At 34.4% G+C, this 27,328-nt stretch overlaps 1 protein-coding gene and 1 long non-coding RNA gene across 16 annotated transcripts in view; one reads left to right on the top strand and one right to left on the bottom strand.

The window, feature by feature from the left end:
* The window catches only part of LOC309632720, a 293,593-nt gene that overhangs the window by 196,463 nt on the left and 69,802 nt on the right, over positions 1-27,328 (top strand). The window lies entirely within an intron of this gene.
* The window catches only part of LOC309632716 (uncharacterized protein), a 338,702-nt gene that overhangs the window by 23,780 nt on the left and 287,594 nt on the right, over positions 1-27,328 (bottom strand). For 5 of the 13 annotated variants that reach the window (XR_014247016.1, XR_014247019.1, XR_014247020.1 and 2 more), the window contains one exon: positions 13,632-26,913. The exons of 3 other annotated variants lie outside the window; for them this stretch is intronic. Coding sequence is in view for 3 of the 10 variants with exons in the window: in XM_082400510.1 (XP_082256636.1) it covers positions 26,858-26,913 (56 nt within the window). In the remaining 7 variants the exon portion in view is untranslated. Of the gene's footprint in view, positions 1-220; positions 8,651-13,631; positions 26,914-27,328 lie in introns of those variants that run through there. 5 more of the 13 variants (XR_014247015.1, XR_014247017.1, XR_014247018.1 and 2 more) reach the window with 5 other exon arrangements.

Below are 27,328 nucleotides of genomic sequence, written 5' to 3' on the forward strand. Positions count from 1 at the left end.
CCCATGGTTAAATTTATTTCTAAGTATTTTATTATTTTTGATGTTGTTGTAAATGGGATCATTTTCTTTATTTCTTGTTCAGATAATTCCTTGTTACTGTATAGAAGCACTACTGATTTTTGTATATTTATTTTGAATCCTGAACCTTTATTTAATTTGTTAATTAAATCTGGGAGTTTTTTTGGTGAATAAACTCTTTAGGAATTTCTATATATAAAAATATGTTATCTGCAAATAGAGACAATTTTACTTCTTTCTTTCCAGTTCTGTTGTCTTTTATTTCTTTTCTTGCCTAATTGCTTTGTCTAGGACTTCCAGTACTATGTTGAATAAGAGTGGTGAAAGTAAGCACCTTTGTCTTGTTCCTGATCTTAGAGGAAAATCTTTCAATCTTTCACCATTTAATATGATGTTAGTTGTGGGTTTATCATATATGGTCTTTATTATGTTGAGGTACATTTCTTCTATACTTAATTTAATAGTCTTTATCATGAATGGACATTGAATTTTGTCAAGTGCTTTTTCTGTGTCAATTGAGATGATCTATTTTTTTTCCTTTTATTCTATTAATGTGATGTCACATTTTTTGATTTGTGTATGCTGGAATATGCTTGCTTCCCAGGGATAAATCCCAGTTGGTAATTGTGAATGATTCTTCTAATGTGCTACTGAATTTAATTTGTTTGTATTTTATTGGGAATTTTTGCATCCATATTCATCAGGGATATTAGCTTATAGTGTTCTTGTAGTGTCCTTTTCTGGCATAGGAATAATGGTATCAGAATAATTATGGCCTTGTAAAATGAGTTTGGGTGTGTTTCCTCCTCTTCTGTTTTTTGGAAGAGTTTGAGAAATATTGGTGTTAAATCTTCTTTAAATGTTTGGTAAAATTTACCAGTGAAGCCATCTGGTTCTGGGCTTTTCTTTGAGCAAGAATTTTGATTACTGATTCACTCTCCTTACTAGTAATTGGTCTGTTCAGATTTTCTATTTGTTCCTGATTCAGTCTTGATAGGTTGTATTTTTCAAAGAATTTTTCCATTTGTTCTAGGTTTTCCAGTTTGTTGCCATATAGTTGTTCATAGTAGCCTCTTATGAGTCTTTGTATTTCTGTGATACCGGGATAGTGTTTCCTTTTTCATCTATAATTTTGTTGATTTTGATCCTAACTTCTTGGTCACTGATACTTTCTTCTTCTTGGTGAAGTCTGCTTTGAAGCTCTCTATTGAGTTCTTCAATTCAGTTATTGTGTTTTTCAGCTCTAGAATCTCTGTTTTTGTTTGTTTTTTGTTTTTGTATGTTTATTGTTTTTCAGATGGTTTCTTTTTCTTTGTTGAACTTCTTGTTTTGTTCATGTGTTGTCCTTCTAATTTTATTTAGTTGTTTGTCTGGGTGTTCTTGTAGTCCACTAAACTTTTTAAAGAGGATTGTTCTGTGTTCTTTGTCTGACAGTTCATAGATCTCCATTTCTTTAGGGTCAGTTATTATTGGAGCTTTATTAGTTTCCTTTGGTGATGTCATGTTTATCGGATTTTTTATGGTCCTTGATTCCTTATGTTGGTATCTGTATATCTGAGTAAACAGTCCACTCTTCCAGACTTTACAGGTTCACTTTGGCAGAGACAGTTCTCCTTAGTCATCTCAGTTTGGGTTTCTGGACATGTCCATTAGTAATGTCCTTGGGCAGATAGGGCTTGCTATCAGGGTCTATTTTCGAGTGATATCACTGCTCAGGCTCTGAGATCTGGGAGGAGGGTACCTATGGCTGAGAACAAATGGATAGGGTGGCTTACCTGGCTCTCTCTGCAAGCAAGTGAGGCTGTAGGAAGGGCTCCAAGGTTGCCTGGGTTCTCTGGTCAGCCTTACTAGATGAGTGGGACTGGGTACTATACTTGGTAATAGGTGGGGCTATGAATTAATTGCTCTGTGCTGGTGAGACAATACAACAAGCTCCAGGGCCTACACAGTTCATTGTTTGCAGACTTGAATCAGGCAAGACTATGCACTGAATTCCCTGGCCAGATAGGGCCACTGGTTTTGCTCTGCAGGTGGAGAAATTCACAGGCTGTGGTCTCTATTCAAGACCCACTGTAAGCAGGGCTGTTGGATGGGTTATGAAACTTACTGCATGCTCTGTTACATTCCATGGTTGGAGGGATGAAGGCTGTATTCAGCAATGGGTAGGGTTACAAATTAGTACCTGCCTGGGTGGAACAAGAGAATTGACTCCAAGGTCAAAGAGACTCTTTGTTTGTGGTCTTGACTCTGAGCTGACCCATGTCACAAGTTTCCTGGACAAAAGTGCCACTGACTTTACTCTGTGGATGATCAGCTCTGCCTAATGTACTCTCTGCTCAAGCATTTCTGGACTACGAAGCTTCTAGGTATTCTGCCCAGCCTTTCTGTTCAGGTAGGGCTGGTAGCTACACTCAGTACTGGGCGGGCTATGACTCAGCTCCCCGACCTGGGTGGGAACAGACCAGGCTCCAGTGCTGGAAAGGCTTTTAATCTGGGGACCCAAGTCAGGCAAACCTGCACCCCACCAACTTCCCTGGTTAGATGGTGCACCATCTTGGCTCTGCAGATGGGCAGAGCTGCTGGTTGGACTACTACTTGGGCACTGCAGGTAGAAACTTGTTCTGCCAAAATCCAAGTGCTGGTGTTGCAAGCCCTTCCCCCTTCTCCATCATAATCAGATTCCCTTTGCTCAAGCCCTGCAGATTCCTCTGCAATCCATGTGAGGGTGAGACCACAGTGGGGATTCCCAACAAGTGACCCACAGCACCGGGTGAGCTGGATGTCCACTCTGGGCTCTCTTTTCCCACTGGAAGAACTGTAGGCTCAGGGGAGACCACTTAGCATGGTGCTACACTGGAACTGGGGTAGGGGCAACCTGGTCGGCCTATAGCTGCTCCTCTTACCCTTCTAATGTCAACTGTTTTGGTCACTGTGGTACAGGGGTGTGCTTTAGCCTCACCCCCATATTCTAGGATTTTCTCAATGGTGTCTTGTCCATGAATAGTTGTTAATTATTGTTATTTTGAAAGGAAGTGAAGTCAGGAACCATCTATGTCACCATCTTGGTGACATCACTCTGTTTCTTTTCCTTGCTCTAGCAGTAAAACCTTGTCACTTTGGTTAAGTCCTTGGCATTTCTCCACTTTAAATGTCTTATATATAAGGTAAGGTGAATGATCTGGATGACCTCTGAAGTTCCTTCTAACTTTAACATGATGCCTTTTGTGTTTGGTTTTACTTCTCAATGCATCCTTAAATATAGTTAACATACCTTGTCAACTATTCCCTGCACTGGTCTGTATATTCCCCACTATAATATAGGCTCTATGAGGATAGAGGAGATAAACATTTTGTTTATTGATAAATCTCCATAATGCTTTTAAATATATATTATGTAAATGATTCATGCTTAATTATTCATTTATACTTTTATGCTATATTTTCATTCATTCATTCATCCATTCATTAATTCATATGTCAATTTACTTAGCAAATACTTAATGATGACCTCATCACCTGCTTCTTTTTGATTCTCTAAATCCTATCTGCCTTCAAAGTCAACTGAGCTTCAGCTTTTCTATTAAACTCTGCTGAACATTCCAGCTACAACAAATCTCTCTTATTTGAACTCCTTCCACATACACAGTAGTTGTTATCATGGACTTATGAATATAATCTTTAGGGATTTATTAATATTCTGCTTCTTTATACTATGCTATGTATGCTACTTCTTAACATATTGTCCTTTAATATTTCTGATTTTCTCAAAGAATGTGTGGACTTTTCAAAGTCAGGGATATTATAACATATTTTCTAAAATTTACCCATGGCATGTAATACCTTCTAGACATAGAATCTGTAAACTGTAATTTAACACATTCTCTTTATCTCTCCCACCCTTTCTCTCTTTCTTTCTCCCTATAACACATGTGCAAGCACATACATATACACATACAATCTTGAATGGCACTTCAGTATCCTTGATTTATTCTGGTAGAAATTGACACAGAAAAGAGGAGCAAGTGATATATGCTCCAGGAAATGGCTATTGAAGTTTTATCTAACTTATGGGAATAATGGTTAATTCATAATTACCTAAAGTATAAGTGCATCATCCCATTTCTTGGTTTTGCCCATGATATGGAAATGTTCTTTCCTTCCTTGTCTTTACCACAATTTCTCCTTTTGTGGTGAGAGAAGCCGAGTAGTCTGAAGTTATGCTGGTGCACAAAGTATTTTAAAATAGGCTTCACTTGTGAGCGATCATCTATGAAGGACTAACATTTAAGGAAATTACTGTGCCCTTTTTTGAGATTACAGCTTCTATACAAGTGACAAATATATTTAGACAGAGCATAAAGTGTTCTCTGTACAGTTTTTATACAGTTAGCATTCATATCTTTTAGGATAAAATGCCCAATGGGGAAATATTGAAGAATACTAGTAACTACTAATAAATAACTAAAATAGATGTTATCCCATAAGGGATACAGCAGGCTATACTTCTGGGGAATATATTTGGATGAATGATTTATGATTCCTTTCTGAGAAAATATTGTTAATAGTTTTTCTGATTGCACATTTCCCTTATTCACTCCAAAAATTCAGAGCAAGATGAGAGAGGAAAGACAGAGAGAGAGAGAGAGAGAGAGAGATTTCTAGCAGTTTATCTTGTGTTTACTCCTTCTAGATGAATACTGTGTATGGTAAATCTCAAAAGAAAAATAAATTTATGGTAATGCATCAGTAATTCCCTATTTTATATATTTTTGTGGCCAAAGCCCTATTGGTCCAATAAACCTTTGATTAAAAGAACATTATATAAATAATTCCTAATTAAGAGGATGACAAATATAGAATTATTTAAAATATAGGGCCAAACTACATCTCTCTGTTATTCTTACTAGAGAAAGAATATAAGAAGATCTCACTGAATTTGGGCTCTCTCCATATTAGAAAAAATGAGCAACATTCTAGACAAGAATGAATAAAAATGGGGACTCTCTCTGCTAGGAGAAAGTTACTCATTTAAAGATCTGCTATATGGCTTTTGTTAAAAATTTAGACCAATGCCCAAACTAAAAATAATGGTGATTGCCTTTAGCATAACACAGGAGATTTCTGAATATTGAGGTTGGAGCCTGAGAAAAGATGAATGTTCAGTGCTAAATAGAGACTTAGAAATCATCTTATGACTCATATTACAGGTGATGATTCTGAAGCCCAGAGAGGTACAGTGACATGACAGCCTTACACAAGGACCTAGAAATCCACAAGCCAGGTTTCCTCATTCTGAGGTATACAGTGTCCTTTCCTTTCGATATTTAAATTGGTAAGTTGAAGTACAGTAGGTATTTCAAAGTATAGTTATTTTTATTTATTTGTAATTGCATTATTTTAAAATTCTCCTTTTCTAAAACAATTGGAAAATAAATACTAAAGTTAGTGCGCCCTTTCAAAGTGCACCAAAAAATAAGCTCCTGACGTAGCTGTTGTTTGCTTTGTTTTTTTATTGGTGGTGGTGTTGCAGTAAAATATACATGACAAAACATTCCCATGTTAGCCATTTTTAGCCATTTTTAGGTATACACTTCGGAAGTATTAAATACATTCCCATTGTTGTGCAACGATCACCATAACCTCTAGAATTTTTTCATCGTCCTCAACTGAAACTTTGTACTTCTGTCACCAACTTCCCATTTGACCCACTCCCACCCCCTACAACCACAATTCTTTCTCTCTCGATGAATTTGGCTACTCTGGCTACTTCATATAAGTGGAATCATATAGCATTTGTTCTTTAGTGACTGGCTTATTTCATTTAGCATTATGTCCTCAAGATTCATCTATGTTGTTACCCATATTTGGTTTTAATAACACTTCTATTTTCTTCTTTTCCCATCTCTACTGAGGTGTAACTGACAAATAAAAATTGTATGTATTTAAGGTACGCAACTTGATGTTTTGACATACATATATAGTGAAATAATCACTGCAATTAAGGTAATTAACATATCAATCATCTCACATAGCTATCATTTTCCTCTTGTGTGTGTATATGTGTGTGGGGTTTTTTTTGTTTGTTTTTTGGTGTGTGGTAAGAACATTTAAGATCTAATCTCTTAGCAAATTTTGAGTATATGATACAGTATTTTTAACTATATTCACATTGCTGTACATTAGATCTCCAAAACTTATTCATCTTGCATAACTGAAACTTTGTGTCCCTTGACAAAATCTCTTCATTGCCTCCTTCCCCCAGCTCCCCAGAAACCACTATTTTACTCTTTGCTTCCATGAGTTTATTTTATTTAATTTATTTAAAAAAAATTTTATTGGAGTATAGTTGATTTATAATGTTGTGTTAGTTTCAGGGGTACAGTAAAGTGAATCAGTTATACATACACATAAATACACTCTTTTTAGATTCTTTTACCATATAGGTCATTACAGAGTACTGAGTAGAGTTTCCTGTGCTATACAGTAGGTCCTTATTAGTTATCTATTTTATACATAGTAGTGTGTATATGTCAGTCTCAATCTCCCAATTTATCCCTCCCCCCCTTACTCCCTGGCAACCATAAGTTTGTTTTCTACATCTGTGACTCTATTTCTGTTTTGTAGAGAAGTTCACTTGTACCCTTTTTATATATTCCACATATAAGTGATATTATATGATATTTGTCTTTCTCTGTCTGACTTACTTCACTCAGTCTGACAATTGTTAGGTCCAGCCATGTTGCTGCAGATGGCATTATTTCATTCTTTTTTATGGCTGAGTAATATTCCATTGTATATATGAATCACATCTTCTTTATCCATTCCTCTGTTAATCGACATTTAAGTTGCTTCCACGTCTTGGCTATTGTAAATAGTGCTGCTGTGAACATTGGGGTGCATGTACCTTTTCGAATTATGGTTTTCCCTGGATATATGCCTAGGAGTGGGATTGCTGGATCATATGGCAACTCTATTTGTAGTTTTTTAAGAAACCTCCATACTGTTCTCCATAGTGGCTCTATCAATTTACATTCCCACCAACAGTGCAGGAGGGTTCCCTTTTCTCCACACCCTCTTCAGCATTATTGTTCGTAGATTTTGTAATGATGGCCATTCTGACTGTTGTGAGGTGATACCTCATTGTAGTTTTGATTTACATTTCTCTAATAATTAGTGATTCAACGTATAAGTGAGATCATGCAGTATGTGTCTTTCTGTATCTGACATTTCACTTAGCATAATGTCCTACAGGTTTATTCATGTTGTTGCAAATGGTAGAATTTCCTCCTTTTTCAAAGCTGAATTATATGCATGTGTGTGTGTGTACCACATTTTCTTTATTCATTTGTCCACTGATAGACTTTTAGTGGACTTTTAGGTTGTTTCCACATCTTAGCTATTGAGAATAATTTTACAGTGAATATGGGTGTGTAGATATTTCTTTGAGATACTGATTTCATTTACTTTGGATATAGACCCAGAAGTGGGATTGCTAGATCATATAAAAGTTCTAATATTAATTTTTTGAGGAAACTCCATACTCTTCCATAATGGCTCTACCTAGTTACATTCCTACCAACAGTGTCAATAGTTTCCTTTTCTTCGCATCCTTGCCAACGTTTGTTATCTTTTGTCTTCTTGATAATAGTCATTCTGACAGATATGAAGTGCTAGCTAACTGTAATTTGCATTTTCCTGATGATTGGTTATGTTGATATATACCTGTTCACCATTTGTACATCTTCTTTTGAGAAATGTTTATTCAGGTTACTTAACCATTTTTTTCTATTGCGTTGTATGAGTTTCTTATATATTTTGTAGATTAACTCTATCAGATAGATGGTTTGCAAATATTTTCTCCCATTCCATAGATTGTTTTTTCATTCTGTTGATTATTTCCTTTGCTCTTTCTGCAGAAGATTTTTAGTTTGATGCAAGCCCACTTGTCTGTTTTTTTTTTTTTTTCTTTTCTTGACTGTGCCTTTGGTGTCATATCAAAAAAATCATTGCCTAGACTACATTGAGAAGCCTTTTCCCTATGTTGTTTCCTAGTAATTTTAAGGTTTCAGATCTTACATTTAAGTCTTTAATCTACTTTGTGTTGAGTTTTGTATATCGTGTGAGATGAGTCCCATTTCATTCTTCTGCATTTGAATATCCAGTTTTCCCAACACCATTTATTGAAGAGAGTCTATTCTTTTCCTTTTTTTTTCATAAAGAGGCTGAGATTTTACACTGCTTGGAGTATAATAAGCTACTTTGTTAAAAGTTACAGGCATGATTGTAGAAAACACTAGAATCCTGGGTGAGAGAGAAAGGAACTTCTTACCCATGGCACAGTAAAAAGCATGAGCATCCTGTTTGTATCAGCCTTGCCCTTCAAGTCCCACAAATCAGATGGGAAGGTGCCAGATATTTGCACTCACAGTGGTTACGCATCACAGCTGAGGATCCCTGAATTTAGGGGATTCAAATTTTTTTTTTTTTCCTGATAAGCTGCAAGCAAACCTGCTCATTGTCCCAGAAAGAGATATTCTTTGTTAAAGTGGACTGTAAGTAAATCCCTCCTTTGTTTCTGAGAGAGCTCCATCTTCCAAGGCTGTTCTTCTACAAACATCCTTGAGAAGATAGTCTGGTTAAAAAAAAAAAAAAAAAAAAGGCAGTCAGTGCTTCACTCACAAGATATGCAGTAATGCAGTAGACGTGGAAACTGTGATGCAACCACCTTCTATTTTTTTTCACTTACTAGTAGAATCATGAATTCATTCATTCTTCTCCTCCCTTTTTTCTACAGTTTATTCAGTAAAAATTCCATCTCTTTGCCAGAGACAGTTCTATTCTTCCATAACACTCTTTTCAACCAAATGGAATAGGTCTTTCTATCTTAAATCAATCAGTCCATTGACTTTTCTAACACAATGACAGTGTCTTTTCTGATGCTCTTCCTTCAACTTAAAAAATCCTCTAACACTTACTTCTACTAATTGAAACCCTCTGCTTCCCTCAAGTAATAAAATACTATATTCATTATCCACTTTTTTCTGATTCCTATGATTGGAACTAAACACCTACTTTTGTTGAGTTCATGTAACAATGCAGCTTACATTCTTAGGACACTTTTTCAATTCTTGCTTTCTTTGGCATTTGTCAGAGTTATTTATGATTAGTTCTAACTCCCTACCTTGGAGGGTAAATTCCATGGGAAGAGAGCCTGTTCAATCCTCACATTTTTAATACCCTGCAGTGCTTTGCAGTTTCTTGCTCATAGTTGGAAATCACATATTAATTAAAACTGATATATTTGGAATTTGGTCTGTGTTGCAGCTGGGCTTTTATTTGGTATGCAAAATTACAGTAATTAACAAGTGATTACATCATTTCACTTTTTTTCTATGCACTCTTACTTCCATAGGAGAGTATATATATGTTTTATATATATACATATATATATATTCCATAAAGCACAAATGGCGTAGATAGATGTAGACAATATCACCACATATATGCTATATATATTATCTATCTATATCTATCTGTCTATCAATCTATCTGCTGTGTATGTGCTTTATTCCCTCTTCCTAGCCTATATTATTGTGCCTACTGAGATGGAATTCAGTAATTCAGAAACCAGGTTCTATCTTTTGCCTATTGATTGGTTACAGTTGGAAAAACAGGTATATTGCCACAACAACAACAGCAGCATATTAGAAATGGGGCCCAGGAACAAAATGACTAAAAATAAAATAAGCTAAAAATACCAAGTATGTCAAGGATGTTGAGCAGCTGGAATTCATGTATTGCTGGAGAGAGTCTAAATTGATCCAATCACTTAACAACATTGTTTCACAGTATCTATTAAGGCTAAACACACATATTCTATATCCCAGCAATTATTCCCCTGGGTATACATCCCCCCAAAATAAATGCATATGCCCATCAAAAAGCATGAACAGAAATGTCCATAATAGGTTTGTTCATAATAACAAAATAAAGGAAATAGTTCAAATGTACATCAACAGAATAATTGGTGAATTGAGGTATATTCATACAGTGGACTACTACATAAAAATTAAAATAAATGTATTTCTGTTACACATTACCATATGGTTGGATCTTTTAACACAAAATGTTGCATGGAGTTGTCAGACACAAAGAGTGCTTTTAGTATCATTCCATTATGAAAAGTTCAAAATTTGTGATGATAGAAGGAAGAATAACATTTACCTTTGTCAAGTATTTACTATGTGGGGGAGAAAGGGAGCCTGCTGGCATGCTACAATTTTTCTATATTTTGGTATATGTAGTTATACATGCGTGTATATATGTGTGTATGTATACACGTATATAGTGTGTGTATATATTGTGTATTTATAATACATGTATATATACATTCACACAAATTCATCAAACTCATCAAACTGTATAGTTAAGATTTAAACATTTTTCGTATGTAAATTACTCCTTAAATTTTTGAAGGAGGAGGAGGAAATGGAACTGTATTATTGGTAAAATGAACAAAACCTGAGGTCTAGGACCTAGAGACTGGAAATTCCTCTGGGCGTAGGTCATATTTTTGGTACCCTGGCCAAGGTTAAGAGGTGAGGTACAGAATGGGAAAGCACTGGAGAGAGTTATGATTCACACTGTAAAGGGTAGAGAGCAATTCAAGGAAGAGCAGAATAGATCCTACATCTAAGTGTAAGGAAAGATATAAGGAAAATAGAACTAGAATTTATTTGTATGCAGTTCAGGGAAATAGATGTGCATGTTGAAAAAAAAAATCGAATAAAAACTGAGTTCTCATACCAATACCTGAGTTTAGACTAAAAACTGACATTTCATTATCAACAATGGAAGCCAGTAGGTAAAAGATTAATATCTTACATAATTAGAAAAACAGTGAAAGTCAACCTAGAGTTTCAGGTGGAATAAAGTTACCAAGAATTAGGGGGGAAAAAAGACATTTTCAGAAAAACAACAATGGAGTTCACCATTAAATATTAATTAAAGAAAATTACAAAGAATACACTATGTAAGAAACGTGATCCAGAATGGGAAACTGGAGATACAATAAGAATTGGTGAGCAAAGAAATTGATAAACATGTGAAAATTTAAACAAATATTGATGGATTTTGACCACATAAAATAATAAATTATGTCAAAATCATAGTGTTGATAAAAGCAGACATTAAAAAATAGTTTGAAAGTAGGGATTACTGTGATAACTATTAAGCATTCTAAATTTCTTTTATTTTTTCAGGAGGGTAAAATATTGACTAACTTTGCACTTTGTCATATGTGATTTGCATATTAAACTTAACTAAATAACATAATAATAGATTGAATTCCAGTGGGGTGTGTGAGAATGCACTAATAAAAAATAATAATTGTATCCTACAAAAAGGTAAAATTGAAGTGAAATGAGAAACAGAAAAATAGGGCAAATATAAACGTATAACATAGGAGAAATATTTCTGAATATATTACCAATCACAATAAGTGTAAATAGATAAAAGTCTTCCATTAAAAGACAAATCTATTTAGGTTATTTTAATAAAACACATCCAATATTCTAAACAACTAAAGAGTCAAAGATGAAACAAAATAGTCAATAAAAATATTTAGAAATAAATGTACATAAACTATTATTGATTAAATGCTAAAGATGAAGCTAAAACATTTTATACGGGGAAATATTTAGCATTAAATACTTACCCTTAAAATGGTTCATAATTAATGAGTTGTGTTTTCATATTAAGATATATTAGGGAACCAGGAGAAACATGAGTAACATAGAAGAAAGAAAGAATAATAATAGCAGAAAGGAATAAAATAGAAAACAAGCATAACATAGAAAAGACCAACGAAGTATTACACTAGTGCCTTGAAAAAATTAATTAAAGAGATGAAAATATTAATAAATGAAAAAGAGAAAAATGATATAATGACATTTTATTCTGTAAAAGGACAAATAGTTACTGATGTTGAAGAGATGGGAAAGGTAAAAAAGTTATAATATATATCAATAAATGTATGAACTCAGTGAACAAAAAACTTTTTAAATCCTAGTAAAATAAAACTTACCAAAACTGACTCTAGAAGAAACAGAAAACCTACAATTTATAGCCATCAATGAAATTAGTTCATTATTTAGAAATATTACCTCCAGGAAGTTATAAGGCTAAGAAACATTATTTCTATCAGTCATTATTGATTGTTAGAATTTAAATTCTAAATCAATTCTTCCAGATATAGAAAAAGGGGGAAACTTATCTAATTCATTTTAAAAAGCTAAGATAACCTTGATGCAAAATCCAAACAGGGGCAGTACAACAAAGGAACAATCTAACTCAGGGTAAGGTTATAAAAACCTAAACCAAAAAAAGTAAACTGAATCAAGTAACATAAAAAAGTAAATACATCATGACTACTTTCAAATAGTTTTTAATACTTTCAATACTTTTTAATGCTCCGTAATCAATTAATGTAACCTACCACATTAAATGTTTAGGAGAAAAGGATAAATTATCATTCTAAAATAGATAAGTGTTCAATAAATTCAAAATGAATTTAAAAGCTAAAAAGTTAGCAATTCACAAATTCAGGGAATTTTCTTAACTTGATAACAGGAACCTATAAAAAAGTTACAACAAGCATGATATATAATGGGAAAATATTGATAACAATTTCCTTTGGATCAGGAAGAAGACAAATATGCACACTAATCCAACTTCTGTTTAACATTGTAGTGACTTACAAAGGAAGACTACAATAATGACATAAATGCAATACCATACAATACAATAAAATATGATTTGAGAGTGAAGAATCAAACTAATTATATTCAGATGCTAAAATTGTTTATGGAGAAATGTAAAGAGACATTAAAATTTTTTTAGAATTAATAAAAGGTTGTTGGATATAAAATCAATATGCCAAAACTTGCATTTGTAATTAGAAGGAAAAATAAATTCAGCTAGAAACTGTAATTAAAAATATATCATTTAAAATAATAGTAGATTATTTAAAGTACCTGAAAAAATTTTAACAAAAGTATTGATACCTTTAATGGAGAATATAAAATTCTACTTTATGACATGAAAAAGAGCTTAGTAAATTAAGAAACATGGAATATCCTGGATTGGAATATTTAATATCATAAGGATATTAATTCTCCCCAAACTCATCTACAGATTTAATGCATTTTATTTAATGTCCCATTGGTTTTATTTGTGTATTTGAGTGTGACACGGGGGGCTGGAAATTGACATGTTGATTCCCAGATGTGTGTAGAAAATTCAAAAGTCAAGCATTCAAGGAACTCTTGTAGAATAAAAACAAAATGTGAGGAATTTCTCTTAAGGACTTCAAAACTTTTAAGAGGTATTTTAAGAGGTAAATAAGACAATGAGATATTATTGGGGAAATTTATAAATAGACCATTGAAACAGATTTGAGAGCAGGGAAATAGATTATACAATGGGAGTCCAGAAATAATTTATGACAGAGCTAAATGGCAGGACCAATCAATGAGGAAGTAATGGGCTTTTCAATAGATGAGTCTGAGTCAGAAGAAAATTGAATGTACACACACACACACATACACACACACACACACACACGTAAGTTTCAATATATATAATTAATATATATTATATAACCTTGCACCATTCACAAAAATCCAATTTCAGGCAGATTAAATCCTAAAATATGAAAGACAATCCTAAATTCTATAAAAAACAGGTATATTAACTCATTTAATCCTCTATAACCATAATGTTATTTATAACTTTTGTTATTCATAATTTATAGATGAGCAACTTGAGACTGAGAGGAGTGGAATATCTAGCTCCAATCATGCAGCAATTAAGTCCTGGAACCAGAATTTGAACATCTGCAATTTGAGTGGAGAGTCTTTTTTTAGCTACCTTTGCCAAAATGCATTGTTTTGATATCTGGGTTGATAAGGATTTCCTAATCAGCATCAAAACATCAGAAAAAAATTTGGTAAATTTAAGTACATTGAAATAAAAAAAGAATAAAAACGTATCTTCAATAAAAAGGTCTATAACCAAGAAGAGTATATTTGCAATAATTTTGTGAAATTATCCAGAGAAATTAAAGATTCTATGAATCCATTAAAAAAAAAAAAGACAAACACTTCCATAGAAAAATTGGCATATGGACAGAATGGGCATTTTCTAGAAGAAAAAATCAAATGAGAATTTCAAAATTCAATCACTATGAAATACCATTTTACTATTAGTTTACAAAAATTATAAAATTCTAACAGTAGCAAATATTGTGATGATGTGGAACAGGATTTCTCATTTCCTAGTAGGAAACTAAATTAATCCAACCATTCTGGCATTACCTAGAAGAGCTTAACATATACATAGGTTATGGCCCCAAAATACCAATGCTTGGTATAAGTAGTAGTGTCCAATAGAATCAGAACACAAACCACATATGTAATTTCAAATTTTCTGGTAATAACCTTATACAAGTAAAAAGAAGATGAAAATAATTTTAACAGATATTTTATTTGACTCAATATTTACAAAAGATTATCATTTCATTATGCAATCAATATAAAATTATTAACAAGATACCTTACATTTTGTACTGTCTTTGAAATCCAGTGTGTAACTTACACTGATAGCACATCTCAATATAGACTAGCCACATTACAAGTGCTCAATAGCCATATGTGGTTAGTGGCTACCACATCGTATAGCACTCTAGATAAGTCTGTCTCAAATTTTAAGGTATATACAAATGCTATGGAAATCTTGATAAACGGCAGATTCTGATTTGGAGGTCTGGATGAGGCCTGATGCTCTGCATTTCTAAAACTCCAAGTGATGCTGGTGCTTTTCATACATTAGTCACAGTTGACTAGCAAGTTTGTAGAAGGTACACCAGGCCACATGTACAAGAATGTTCAAATTAGCATGCTCATATTAGCAAGAAAAAAGTGGAAACAATTCAGTGTCCATCAACAGAAGAAATAATAGTATTACACAGTGGAATTCAATTTAACAGGGAAAATAAACTTTAGTTGCAAGCATGGATATAACAACATATAAAAGTAAATAACATATCATTTAGAGATATTTTCATTCACAAGAAAATTAAAATTAAGATCAAGGAAATTATTATCTGCATGCCTACGTTCATAGCAGCATTATTCATAATAGCCAAAAAGTAGAAGCAGCCCAAATATCCATTGACAGATGAATGGATATACAAAATATACATGTATGTCTGTCTATATGTATGTCTATATACACAATAGAATATCATTCAGACTTACAAAGGAAGGACACTCTGACATACAGTACAACATGGATGAACCTTGAGGATGTTACGCTAAGTAAAATAAGCCAGACACAAAAGGGCAAATAGTATATGGCCTTACTTATATGAGGTTCCTAGAGTAGTCAATTTCATAGAGATGGAAAGCAGAGTCCTGGTTACCAGGGGCTGGGGAGAGGAGGGATGGGAGTTGTTGAGTGGGTACAGAGTTTCAGTCTTACGGGAGGAAAAGAGTTCTGGAGATCGACCACAAAATGTGAATGAACTTAACACTACTGAGCAGTATACTTAAGTTGGTAAATGTTATGAAATATGTAGCTTATCACAATTAAACATGAAAATCAAGAAAATTATTAATATTAAATTCAGAATAGTAGTTACCTTTGGGAGGGTGGTGTTCCAGAAGCAAAGATAATTTTCTATTTCTTAATCTTCTATGACTATTATTGTTAATTTAACTGTACAAACACATCATGTGAAATATTGCATAATGCAATTTTAAGAATGGTTGGAGATAGAAGTCACTAATAAGAAACTATGCTTGCCTTCCTTTAATTTGATCTAGGTTACTTTTGACTACTTTTTTGAGATTTTTTTTCTTTTTGTGTTCATTTTTTACGTTGGAGTATGTTTGATTTACAGTGTTGTGTTAGTTTCAGGTGTACAGCAAAGTGATTTAGTCATATATATATATATATATATATATATATATATGTATGTATATATATATATATATATATACATATATATATATATATATATATATATATATATATATATGTTCTTTTTCAGGTTCTTTTCCCATATAGGTTATTACAGAGTATTGAGTAGAGTTCCCTGTACTATAGAGTAGGTCCTTGTTGATTATCTATTTTATATATAGTAGTGTGTCTATGTTAATCCCAAACTCCCAATGTATCACCCCCCCCCCCCCACCTTTCCCCTTTGGTAACAATAAGTTTCTTTTTGATATCTGTAGGTCTGCTTTCTGATATCTGTATTCTGTTTTGTAAATAAGTTCATTTGTATCTTTCTTTTTTTTAGATTCCATATATAAGTGATATCATGTGATATTTGTCTTTCACTGATTTTACTTAGTATGATAATCTCTAGGTCCATCATGTTGCTGCAAATGGCATTATTTCATTCTTTTTTATGGCTGAATATTCCACTGTACATATGTACCACATCTTCTTTATCCATTCATCTGTCAATGGACATTTAGGTTGCTTCCATATCTTGGCTATTGTAAACAGTGCTGCAATGAACATTGGGTGCATGTATCCTTTCAAATCATGCTTTTCTCCAGATATATGCTAGGAGTGGGATTGCTGGATCATATGGTAGCTCTATTTTTAGTTTTTTAAGGAACCTCCATACTGTTCTCCGTAGTGGCTGTACCAATTTACATTCCCACCAACAGTGGAAGAGGGTTCCCTTTTCTCCATGCGCTCTCCAGCATTTGTTATTTGTAGACTTTTTAATGATGGTCATTCTGACTGATGTGAGGTGGTACCTCATAGTAGTTTTGATTTGCATTCCTCTGATAATTAGTGATGTTGAGCATCTTTTAATGTGCTTTTTGGTCATTTGTATGTCTTTGGAGAAATGTCTATCTAGATCTTCTGCCCATTTTTTGATTGGGTTATTTGTTTTTCTGATATTGAGCTGCATGACCTGTTCACATATTTTGGAGATTAATCCCTTGTGGGTCACCTCATTTGCAAATATTTTCTCCCATTCTCTGGGTTTTCTTTTCGTTTTGTTTATGGTTTCCTTTGCTGTGCAGAAGCTTCTGTAACAGAGCTGTACCATACTGAAAAAAGCTTTAAAGCTGGATATACCTGGATCAGTTTACCTTGTTTGCTAGCCATTCTGTCTGGTAAAATTACTTAACCTCTCCATACCTCAGTTTTGTCAAATGTGAAATGTGCAAAATAACGTGCACACCCTTTGATTTATTTCATAACAATCACATAGGAGGATTGACAAGGATTATACCACCCTGAAGTGTAAGGGAGTGCAGTGACTATATCAAATATCTGTATTGCTTGCATTCCTTTTCCTATACTCCCTTTGAATATCATGTTACTAGTATTTGATATTCTTGTAACATCCAGCATTTTCTTTCCCTCAACATATTTTATGTTTTCCTGTCCTAACTGGGACATACTCCATCTTCTTGTTAAGCAGTAGTTGAGTGATCTTAGTGCCTGTGGCTGGTGATGGTTTCCAGTCATTCTGAGCTCAAGGCTACTGGTTACCTTGATCCAGATTGAAGTGTTTAAGATTTATTGGCTGGAGGTAACTACTACTACTGCTGCTGCTACTACTACTAGTACAAACAACATGAAAGCACTAATGCTAAATGCAATGGGGAAAGTTGGTCACAAGTGAGAAGCTGGTGAATTGTGGGAAATGATGAAAGGTAATGCAATATTGGAGAGAGGCGTAACCTCCATGAATGTTTGTGGAACTATATTTCCTATGGGAAGTAAGCGTTTGAGATTTTACGTTTCCTACTCACGGAAGCTAGAATTTTGGGTCAATAAAGTAACTTAAGTTTCTGCAAGGCAGGCCATATATGTTCATCATATTTCCCAAGAAACTCCATAGACTTCATGACTACTAAAGAAATCTCAATGATAATAAGAACTACCACTCAGTGTTGTTTTGAGAATTAGATAAGAATGCATGTGAAGGTAGCTAACACAGAGCCATCTTGCAGTAGGTACTCTTCTCACATTTAATTATAAATTAAACCCATTTATCTCTACCTAATCTATGATCTATGGGAAACAATACTGAGCTATTGGCATAAAATCCTCTTTTTCCATTTTTAATACTCATAAAACCCCATGACATGGCCAGACATATCTTGTGTCTGGAGAGGGAGGAAGCTGCAGGTAGTGGATAAATGGCTCAGGAAAGTCATTATAAAAATAAGAAAAATCAAAGCATCGAATTATGCAAACTTCAGTGATCTTGGAGTTCTGTAAGTGAAGAAAACTACACAGGTGCAATGCACATCCTGATAAGCTGAAATAATCCATTTGACCAAGGGAAATTAAAGAATTTTTTCCATCATTAAAGAAGATAAATCCAACATACCTTAGATTTCTTGGAACTTTTATATTCTCTATTCCCATAGAGGTGGTTTTCAACTGAAGATAATTAGACTGTGAAATTCCACCCACCAGTCACCTTCTACTTAGAAGGTATGGGAAGCAGTATCATGGAACATTTAAGAGTCTAGAGAAAGACTCTCTGGAAGTTTGAGCCCTTCTCTATATTCAAGTAGCATGTGACATGGGAAAAGCCACTTCACCTCTCTGATCTTCATTCTCTCATCTATGAAATAATGATAATGGTGAGTACCTTTTGCATAGGGCAGGCATGAGAACAAAAAGACGGTCTGAGTAAAGCCCATGGCGTGTGTTCTATAAGTTTCCCTATTCCTGTTATCCAGTGGGCAGAAAGCTTCTGCCAACACTGTGAAGGGCTCTTCAAATTAGAGCTGAAATCTTATAGTTCCCATAACTTCTACAGTTCATCAAGTCACTTCAGTTGAGGTTATTAATCTACTTCAGTTGATTGACAGTTGCACAGTAGTCAGATATTTGATTTATAATTTGGACTGAGTTATTGAATTTATAATTTGGACGGAGCTTGAAATGCGTTTTTGATTTATGTGTATCCCCCATGCAGTTACAACAAATCATTGGTGGTTGAGCAACATTTACTGTAAGACACGCACATTTAGCAGTTGGATTTTAAAGGGCAAAGAAATTTATATTTCTTCATGTAAATGTGGGGAATCAATGCTGCAAATCACTGCAAAAGAAGCAGTGTGATCAAGTGAGGAAAACCATAGAACTTAATAACCAGAAATGCCCAGTCTGTTTATAATTTTTTCTCTCTCTGGGCTGCATTACAGACTTTCAGAGTTAGGCCATACTACAGTGCATTTTTACTTTACACACAAGAGGGCTAAAGTGCTCAAGAGCATCAAGTACTTAGTGGTTCAGTTGAAAATTTAACCAGCTTTCCTGATTCTTGCTTAGGACTCTTTCCACTGTAACACACAACTTTTCTGTGTTTCAGCTTCATTCTCTGACAAATATAAGGATAATGATAGAAAGCCCTGCTTCTCAATGCAGTATTTTTTTTTAATACATGAGACAATGCCCTTGAAAGAGCTTTAAAATATAAAAGTACTTTACAAATTCCTACCTAGACCCAAACCTAGGTTCCATAGGCAAGAAAAGATGGATTTTAAGGGGTGGAGTCAAGTGTACCCATTTATCAAGAGGCTACTATTAGCATAGGGCTTCCATCCCCCACCTATTTTTGGTTTTAATTCTCACAAGACCCCATGACATTTTCTTATTTTCAGATGATGAAACTGAGGCTCAGAGAAGTTAAAGGGATGGTCAAGCTAGGATTTCAGACACCAAAGGCCTGGGCTTATGTCACCACTGCACTACTACTAGACACACTAAAATAGGATCTACCAGGCTCCTTAGTGGGAGACTGAATGTAATATTTTCCGGCAAAGCAAAAACACCTGCCTCTTTAAGATTTGACCCTAATTGTAAAACAGTTTTCTTCTTGCTGCAGTATTAAGTGTCATATTAATCTTTCTTTCTGACCTCATTCTGGCAAATCATCTTGGAGAGAGGAATAAATAATGTTCCTGTAAATTGATTTATATGAACTCTAGAGAGATAGTACTAGCAAAAAATACCAGGCCATGTCTGGGCCTCAGTCAGTAGATCAGAGCTGCCTGTGTCTTATTATTTGTCTTCATATCAAGTTCAAGATGATTACTGAAATGCCCATTTTCCTAATGTCATACCTTCAGTCAAGTATCCTGTACTTTGACCTCCACTGATCTGGTCTCAAATATAATGCAATAACGTCTTGCAGTGGTCGGGAACAATAGTTGTAGGAATCTGAACTTGAAGTGAAAGGTAGGCTGGAGATGCCAAGATGAGCAATCAGAACAAGGAGGATAAACCTGTAGACTTCTAAGTGCTAAAATGACCTCTGGAAAAATACTCTATTTTAGAGCATCATAGGGCCTTGGCCCTTTCACTCTGAGCTGCATGATTAAAGCCTGATGACTTGTTTTCACTTTTCAACTCCGCTTTGATTGTTACTAAGGCAGCTCTCATTCCAGCACAGCGGATACCCAAAGCAGAAGAGATGGTGGCACCCATATCCTCCCAACCATTTCAGTCGTTCCTCCTCTGGAAATTGGTTCCCTTTGTTTTAGGAGGTCATTATCCTCTTCCACTCAATTCAAACCATATTTATTGAATGGCTGCTATTTGATTAATAGAAAGGACACACTGACCTAAAAAATACTAGTATTTTACTGAGGAACAAAAAGGTAACGTTGCTTAAAAAACAAAATACAGTATGGGATCACGTGTTAAAGTAATTGTTACAGATAACTTCATAGAAAAGTAATGACAGAAGGGTTAAAAAGTATAGGAAAGCATCCAGGAAAGCATATGCATGAGAGCTTGACAAGGTAATCAGATGAGAAGACACACATATCTAAGACACACAAGTAGCCTGGCCAGGAGGTATAGATACAGTAAACACATTTAATTAAAAGGCATTTGGAGTGAGGCACTAATTTGGGAAATTAGTGGGACAGAAACTGAATAGAAAGATGCCCTTAATTAAGAGGGAGCCTGAAAATTAAACTGAGAATTTGGCCTTCGTCATGAGAGAGCACTGGAAGATTTTAGAGCAAGTAATAAGGACTTGGCAAAATGGTTTCAGACAGCATGCACAAATATGTCGGATGAGAATGGCTTGTGAGAAACCAGAGGCAGGGAGTGTATGTACCAAAAAGGGTCCAGGGGTGACAGCAACAAGTGAAGGGACTTCACAAGTGAAGGGACTAAACAAAGTAAGAAGAGGGAGAAAGGGAGGGAAAGAGGAAGGAAAAAAACATGAAGCAGGTCTCTTTGGGGAAGCCGGATGGAGTCTCGGTAATAATTTCCTGCTAGTGTTGCCAAAGTTAGCAAATAAAAATACACTTAAATTTGAATGCAAAATAAATAATTAATATAGTTTTGATACAGGTATGACCCACACGTGCATAATTACACTAAAAGTTATTCATTATTTATTTGAAATTCAAATTTAACTAGGTATCCAGTATGTTATCTGGCAAGTCTATCCAGGGAATTTTCCTGTACCGATACTACTTCACATTACGGAAACACTCAAAGAACAATTGTCCTGGTGCTACAGAAAACTATGAATTCATACTATTTATCTAATGTCAGAAGTGTAGAAAGACTTAGGTAAAAAATAATGTATAAATAATAAATACTGCATATTGAGACTAAACTTGGGGTGGGGAAGTTGTAGCATTAATCTAGGTAGGACTTTCATAAAACACATATATTTGACCAGTAGTTTTAGGAGGGAAAGTGGAAACTGTACTGTTTTAAGGGAGAAGTTGTAATTACCTAGAACTTGTAGATCCAATATTGTGGTAAAGCATATTTCAGTGTTTTGAAGAGAGTATAAGAATCAGAATGAACTTGGATGGATTGTATACCAGAATGATGCCAATTTGACTAAACTTCAGGGCTGGCCAAGAAAAGAAGTAAAAATAATTCATCATTCACTTTTCCATGTTTTGGAAAGAGAATGATGATTAAATGCAGGTATTAGGAAAATAAGTACTTGAAACTCTCTTAAAGAGTAAGGGTCACACTAAAATATCTAAGAAGCTCCAGAATTTATGTCAATAGTTAAAAGGTGGTCATAGGAACAAACAAAAGCACTGAACAACATTTTTAAAAAAATTTGTTTTCTTTTATTATAGTTTTTGTTTTTCTTTGCATAGGAAATCCATCCACACAGTAAAAAGGATATAGGGTGAAAACGCATGTCTTTTCATCCCTCCCCCGTCCAGCAACCACCTTGCTTCAACACCCGCTCAAGTTGCACTGAACATTTCCAAACCTAATCACAGAAGATACATGAGACAAAAACTGATAGAACGACAAAGACAACAAATCCACAATGATAGTTGATGATTTTGACAGAATATGGTTGTCATTAACCACATGTGGCTATTTAAATTTAAATTAATTAAATTAAAAATTCAATTTCTCATTTGCCTAGCCATATTTCAAGCACTCAATATATGGCTAGTGGTTACCATATTGGACAGCAAAGATATAGAATAGTTTCATCATTGCAGAAAGTTCTATTGCACAGTGCTACTGCAGAGGTAACTGCTGGTACCAATTCCTTGTGAACTTTCTACTTTGCTAGAGAAAACACTGAACAACATTTGATCAAAGAGCAATGTAGAAAGAAAAATGACTTAAAAGATATAAAAAAGATGACTTCAATTTTATATAACTTATATAGAACATTGAAGGACAAAAGAAAACCAATAAAATATTCAGTACATCTGGAAGATTCAGGCTGGAAAGAGTGGCTGGTGGTAGAATATGTGTTTGACATGTGAGGTTTTCTTACAAGGCTTGAAAGTCAATGGCAAAAAGATTTGGTCTTAGTTGCGAAATGTCAAAATCTCTCTGTATCTCCTTTCGCACCTTCAACGTAACCAGTTCTCCTCACTCAGAGCACTCTTCTCCTCATGCAAACTTTTTAGATTGCTCCCACCACCATTAATTTCTTCCTCCTTCAAAAACTCTTGTCACCTATTTTACTTATTTTTTTCTAATGATGGCATACAGCTATATATTCTTCATTTGTTAAATATCTTCTTTCACCTTCATGAGCACATGCATAATGATTTTATTCTTTGTATGTAGTTCTAAACACATAATAGAGCTCCATGAACGCTCAATAAATTCAACAAAAAGATGTGAAAGAAAACATCATGAAACCTTGAGTAGGAAGAAAGTTTTGATTGCAGGACTAAATACAAAGCTCATTTGTCTGCTGGCTTGAAACGTGGAGGCTTGATTTAGCAGTATATTGTTTGTAAAGGCTTCCAGCAGTATAAAGAAAACTGTTTTTTGAAGAAAAGGGTCCAACCTAATGAAGAACAATAGAAAACAGACTGCCTGAGATATTACTCCTTCTTATCTATTTGTCAAGGTGGTTTTTAAAAATCCAGCATGACTGCCATATGACTTTCTAATGAAAGACATTTTCATTTTCATTTTTGTCAATTATCTAATAGTCATCATTTTTGTAGAAGGAAACCATAGAACAGCTATAGTAGTCAGAACCTTACATGAAATAAAATGTGTTGTATGGAAGAACCCAGCCATTCCTTCATATTGCTAATCTTCAGAATCATTTGGGAACAGATAAAAATTGCAGATATCCAAGATCTGCTGGTCATAATGTAGTTTTTTTTGAATCTCATTATTCCTACCTAGATTAATGATGCAACTTCCCTAATCTCATTTTAGTCTCAATGTGCAGTATTATTTATAGACATTATTTTTTCACTTAGCTCTATATTTCTGATATTAAATAAATATTATTAACTCATATTTTTTTGTATCAGTATACCAACTGTTCCTGGACTGTCTTTATTTTCTGAGGTAATGATTGTCATAGGGAGATTCCCCAGATGTGGTCACCAGATCGTTTAGGTCTTGGGTGGAATCCAGGAATCTAAAATTGAAAGAAAAAAATCTCAGGATGATTCTATTCAACTGCATTTGGGAATCACAAATCTATTCTGTTGCCATGATTTCATATTTAAAGAAACTGAGACCTCAGAAGTTTAAAGAGGTTTCTGAGTGTCACAAGCCTTTTATTGTTGAAATTGAGCTTAAGCGTTCAAGCTACCATTTCAGTGTACTGGCACCTTTGTGTCTACACTTCTGCTGTGGTTATTTCCTCTGATGAATAAATCCTGTCCATTTGACAATGAAGTTCTCTTTACATAAGTATGATTGGGACTTTATTTGAAGAAACCATGGCAATCTGTCCCCTAGAAGCAATATTTTTGAAAACAGAAAAATTCAAAGGATTGCTGGAAATCAGGCATCAAGAGAGTTATTCAAAGTGAGATGAATATTAACTTCTTTCAAACATTTTATATGAAAGAAATGAGCAGTATCTTCTTATCATAATGTGGGATCAAAATTGTGTAGTCCCAGCTAGAGTTCACTTCTTAAAGCTAAAAGTGTTGATAATAACTGGAATATATATATATATGAATATATATATATATATGTAACCCCTTGATATCACCCTACCATTAAAAACAAAACAAATAACCAAAAAAACATAAAATGTGTTCCTACAACACCATAGTGTATCATTCTCATTCACAGATAAGGAAATCCAAACTCAGGAATAGACAGCAGTCAGTGAATAGTAGATCCAAGAGTAAAATTTATTTTTGTGTCTTGCTGTCTCTAATATTTTACATATTGCTACACTTAAATCCTTCTCTCTTCTTTGAAAAAGTGTGTAAACTCACTATATATATATATATGGGATGTGAGATGGCCACCTGGCAGATGGAGGTTACTGATGCAACAGGCCTAGAAATCTAGGGTAGAGTTGCCAGATAAAAACACAGAACACCTTGTTAAATTTGAATTTTAGATAAACAACTTTTTAGATAAACAACTTTTTTTGGTGGGGGAATCTTAAGTATGTCCCAGGCAATATTGGGGACATTCTTACCTTAAAATATTATTTGCTGTTTATATAAAGTTAAAATTATAGTAGGTATACTGTATTTTATTTGATACTCTGGTAACCCTAACATAGGGACATGCCAAGAGTCCAGCTTGACTGGGAATGAGTTATTAAATTGACTTTTCTAAGATAGTGAATGTAAGGATCTTTTGAAAAACAAATATATACAAGTGAATCATGTCAGACAGTAGTGGGTACAAATGGGGCTGCATTAAGAATAATCATCCTTGTTTCTATGGCTTATGCCCTTAGATGCTAATGACAAACGTCCAGGTTTGTGAAGAAACACCATCCTTCATTACCACCTTCCCGCATTCCAACACACAACACACTCTGGTTGGCTGGTACTTTGAGTTTTCTCTTCATTGATGTCTTGATGCTCTTCCTCACCTGCTCTCAGTACCGCTAATGTTCACCACCCATGTTCATTATCCCCAAGTTCCTCATCACCGCCATTACTACTGGTGCTCATCTGCTGGCATCTAAGACAAAACTTTCAAGACGTCAGGGTGATATTGGGTCCTCTAGAGACTCCACTGCACCACAGTAATGCTGTGCCTTGCAGATGTATGGAGAAATTTTCCTTCCAATTCAGATTCACACATTCTTAAATGACCATCAAAGCAGCCCTATTTGTGCCCCATGATTTACAAAGCAAGTCTTGAAGACTTTGTTCTCCTTAAAGCCCTCAACCATCTCTCCAAAACTGCCAGGCACGAGCTGTGATACCAGTCCCTTAGGTAGACCCCATGACACCTTTACAACTTGTCCATCCATACACACTTCTTTAGGCTTTTTTTCCCACACACATCCCTCCTCTCTCTAAGCCCATGTGAAAATCACCTCATCAAAATTGTTTCACTAAATTGGGGAACAGCTCATTTTAAAGCTGGGAACACTTTTATAAACTGAAATAAATTTCAAGCAATTTCTAACCAGTTGCCATACTTTTGAATATTCAACAACAAAAGATTAACATTCTTTAACATGCTGAATTTATGTAAGCTCCAGCTGAAGCAATAGTCTCTCCAGGGTCACAGCTGTCTAACATTATTTTCTCAAATTGGAAGGTGTCCTGGTCACCTCAGACTTTGTGTACAGACATAGTTCATCCCAGGTCATTCATTCACTCACCAAATGTTTAATGAGGACTTTTATGTGAAAGACACTGCCGGAAAAGCAAAGATATACATTATAGGATAATGCATTTGGAATTTTTTTTAAGCTCCCATCCCTCTCCACTTTGACACACCTTAGCCTAAGTTACTTAGTCATTATGCTTTCATTGTCTCAAGGGGGAGATATGATTGCATGATAGTAGAGAAATAAGGGAGACTCTTCTTGTCTTTAAAGTTGCAAAATCTGTTACGTTAAGGAACTGAGAGGAATACACATATTTTTTAGAAGTGATAGAAGATGGTAAAACTAGATAGGGTTGGATAGCATTCCCTCCTCCCCAGCTTCCATCCCCTGAGCATTTTCTATGGTATGGGTGTAAGTTAAGCAAAAATAAATAATAAAATATTGTATGGGTGTTGGTGGGTCACAGAAGAGAAGATCTGGCTAAAAGAAAATAAATTAATAAATAAATTTCTGCCTAAAATTTATCCTGCTACTTACAAGTATGATGATCATAAAAATCTGTCATCTAAATTTTGGCAATTTAGAGTTACAGCGGACATTAATGATACATGATGTCAGAAAAACAGGATTAAATCCTGTTCAAGGTACATTCGAACTTAGTTGCTCTACTTATAACCTTCTTTTGTACTAGAATCCTTACCTCTGATATGACTGGATTAGAAGAGGGTAACTTCCTTTATTTTGTAATAATTTCTTCAGTTATTGGCCTTGTCTTTCATACCTTGGTCCCTCTTTTCTTAACATGGTTTTATTTCCTAATAAAACATTTGAAAAGGACAAGAGATTAAAAGTAGCTTATCTAAGGAAGAATGGTAAATACTGGGAAAAATTAGAAAATCTTGACACTTACAGAATACAGAGTTGAGGATATTTCAATGAGGAGAATAAAAAGGGAAAATGTTGGGCTGAACAGTCTTGCAAATCTAAAATTCTATTATTTTTGTGGCAAAATATCAAGATTCATAGTGCTCACCAAATACGTGAGCAACTAAAATTAAAATTGGGAGTAAAACAAAACTTTTAATCAACTATAGACAGTAAGTATAGCTTAAGCATGTAAATATTTTCCATCATTAAATTTTCATCATTATATTTCTAAAGAAGCATGGCACTATTGAACGTCCATTATTCGTGATCCTCCAAACTCTTCTCCTTGTCTAGAATCTGTCA

This window comes from Balaenoptera borealis, assembly GCF_965194805.1.
Source record: "Balaenoptera borealis genome assembly, chromosome: 7".
NCBI lineage: Eukaryota > Metazoa > Chordata > Mammalia > Artiodactyla > Balaenopteridae > Balaenoptera > Balaenoptera borealis.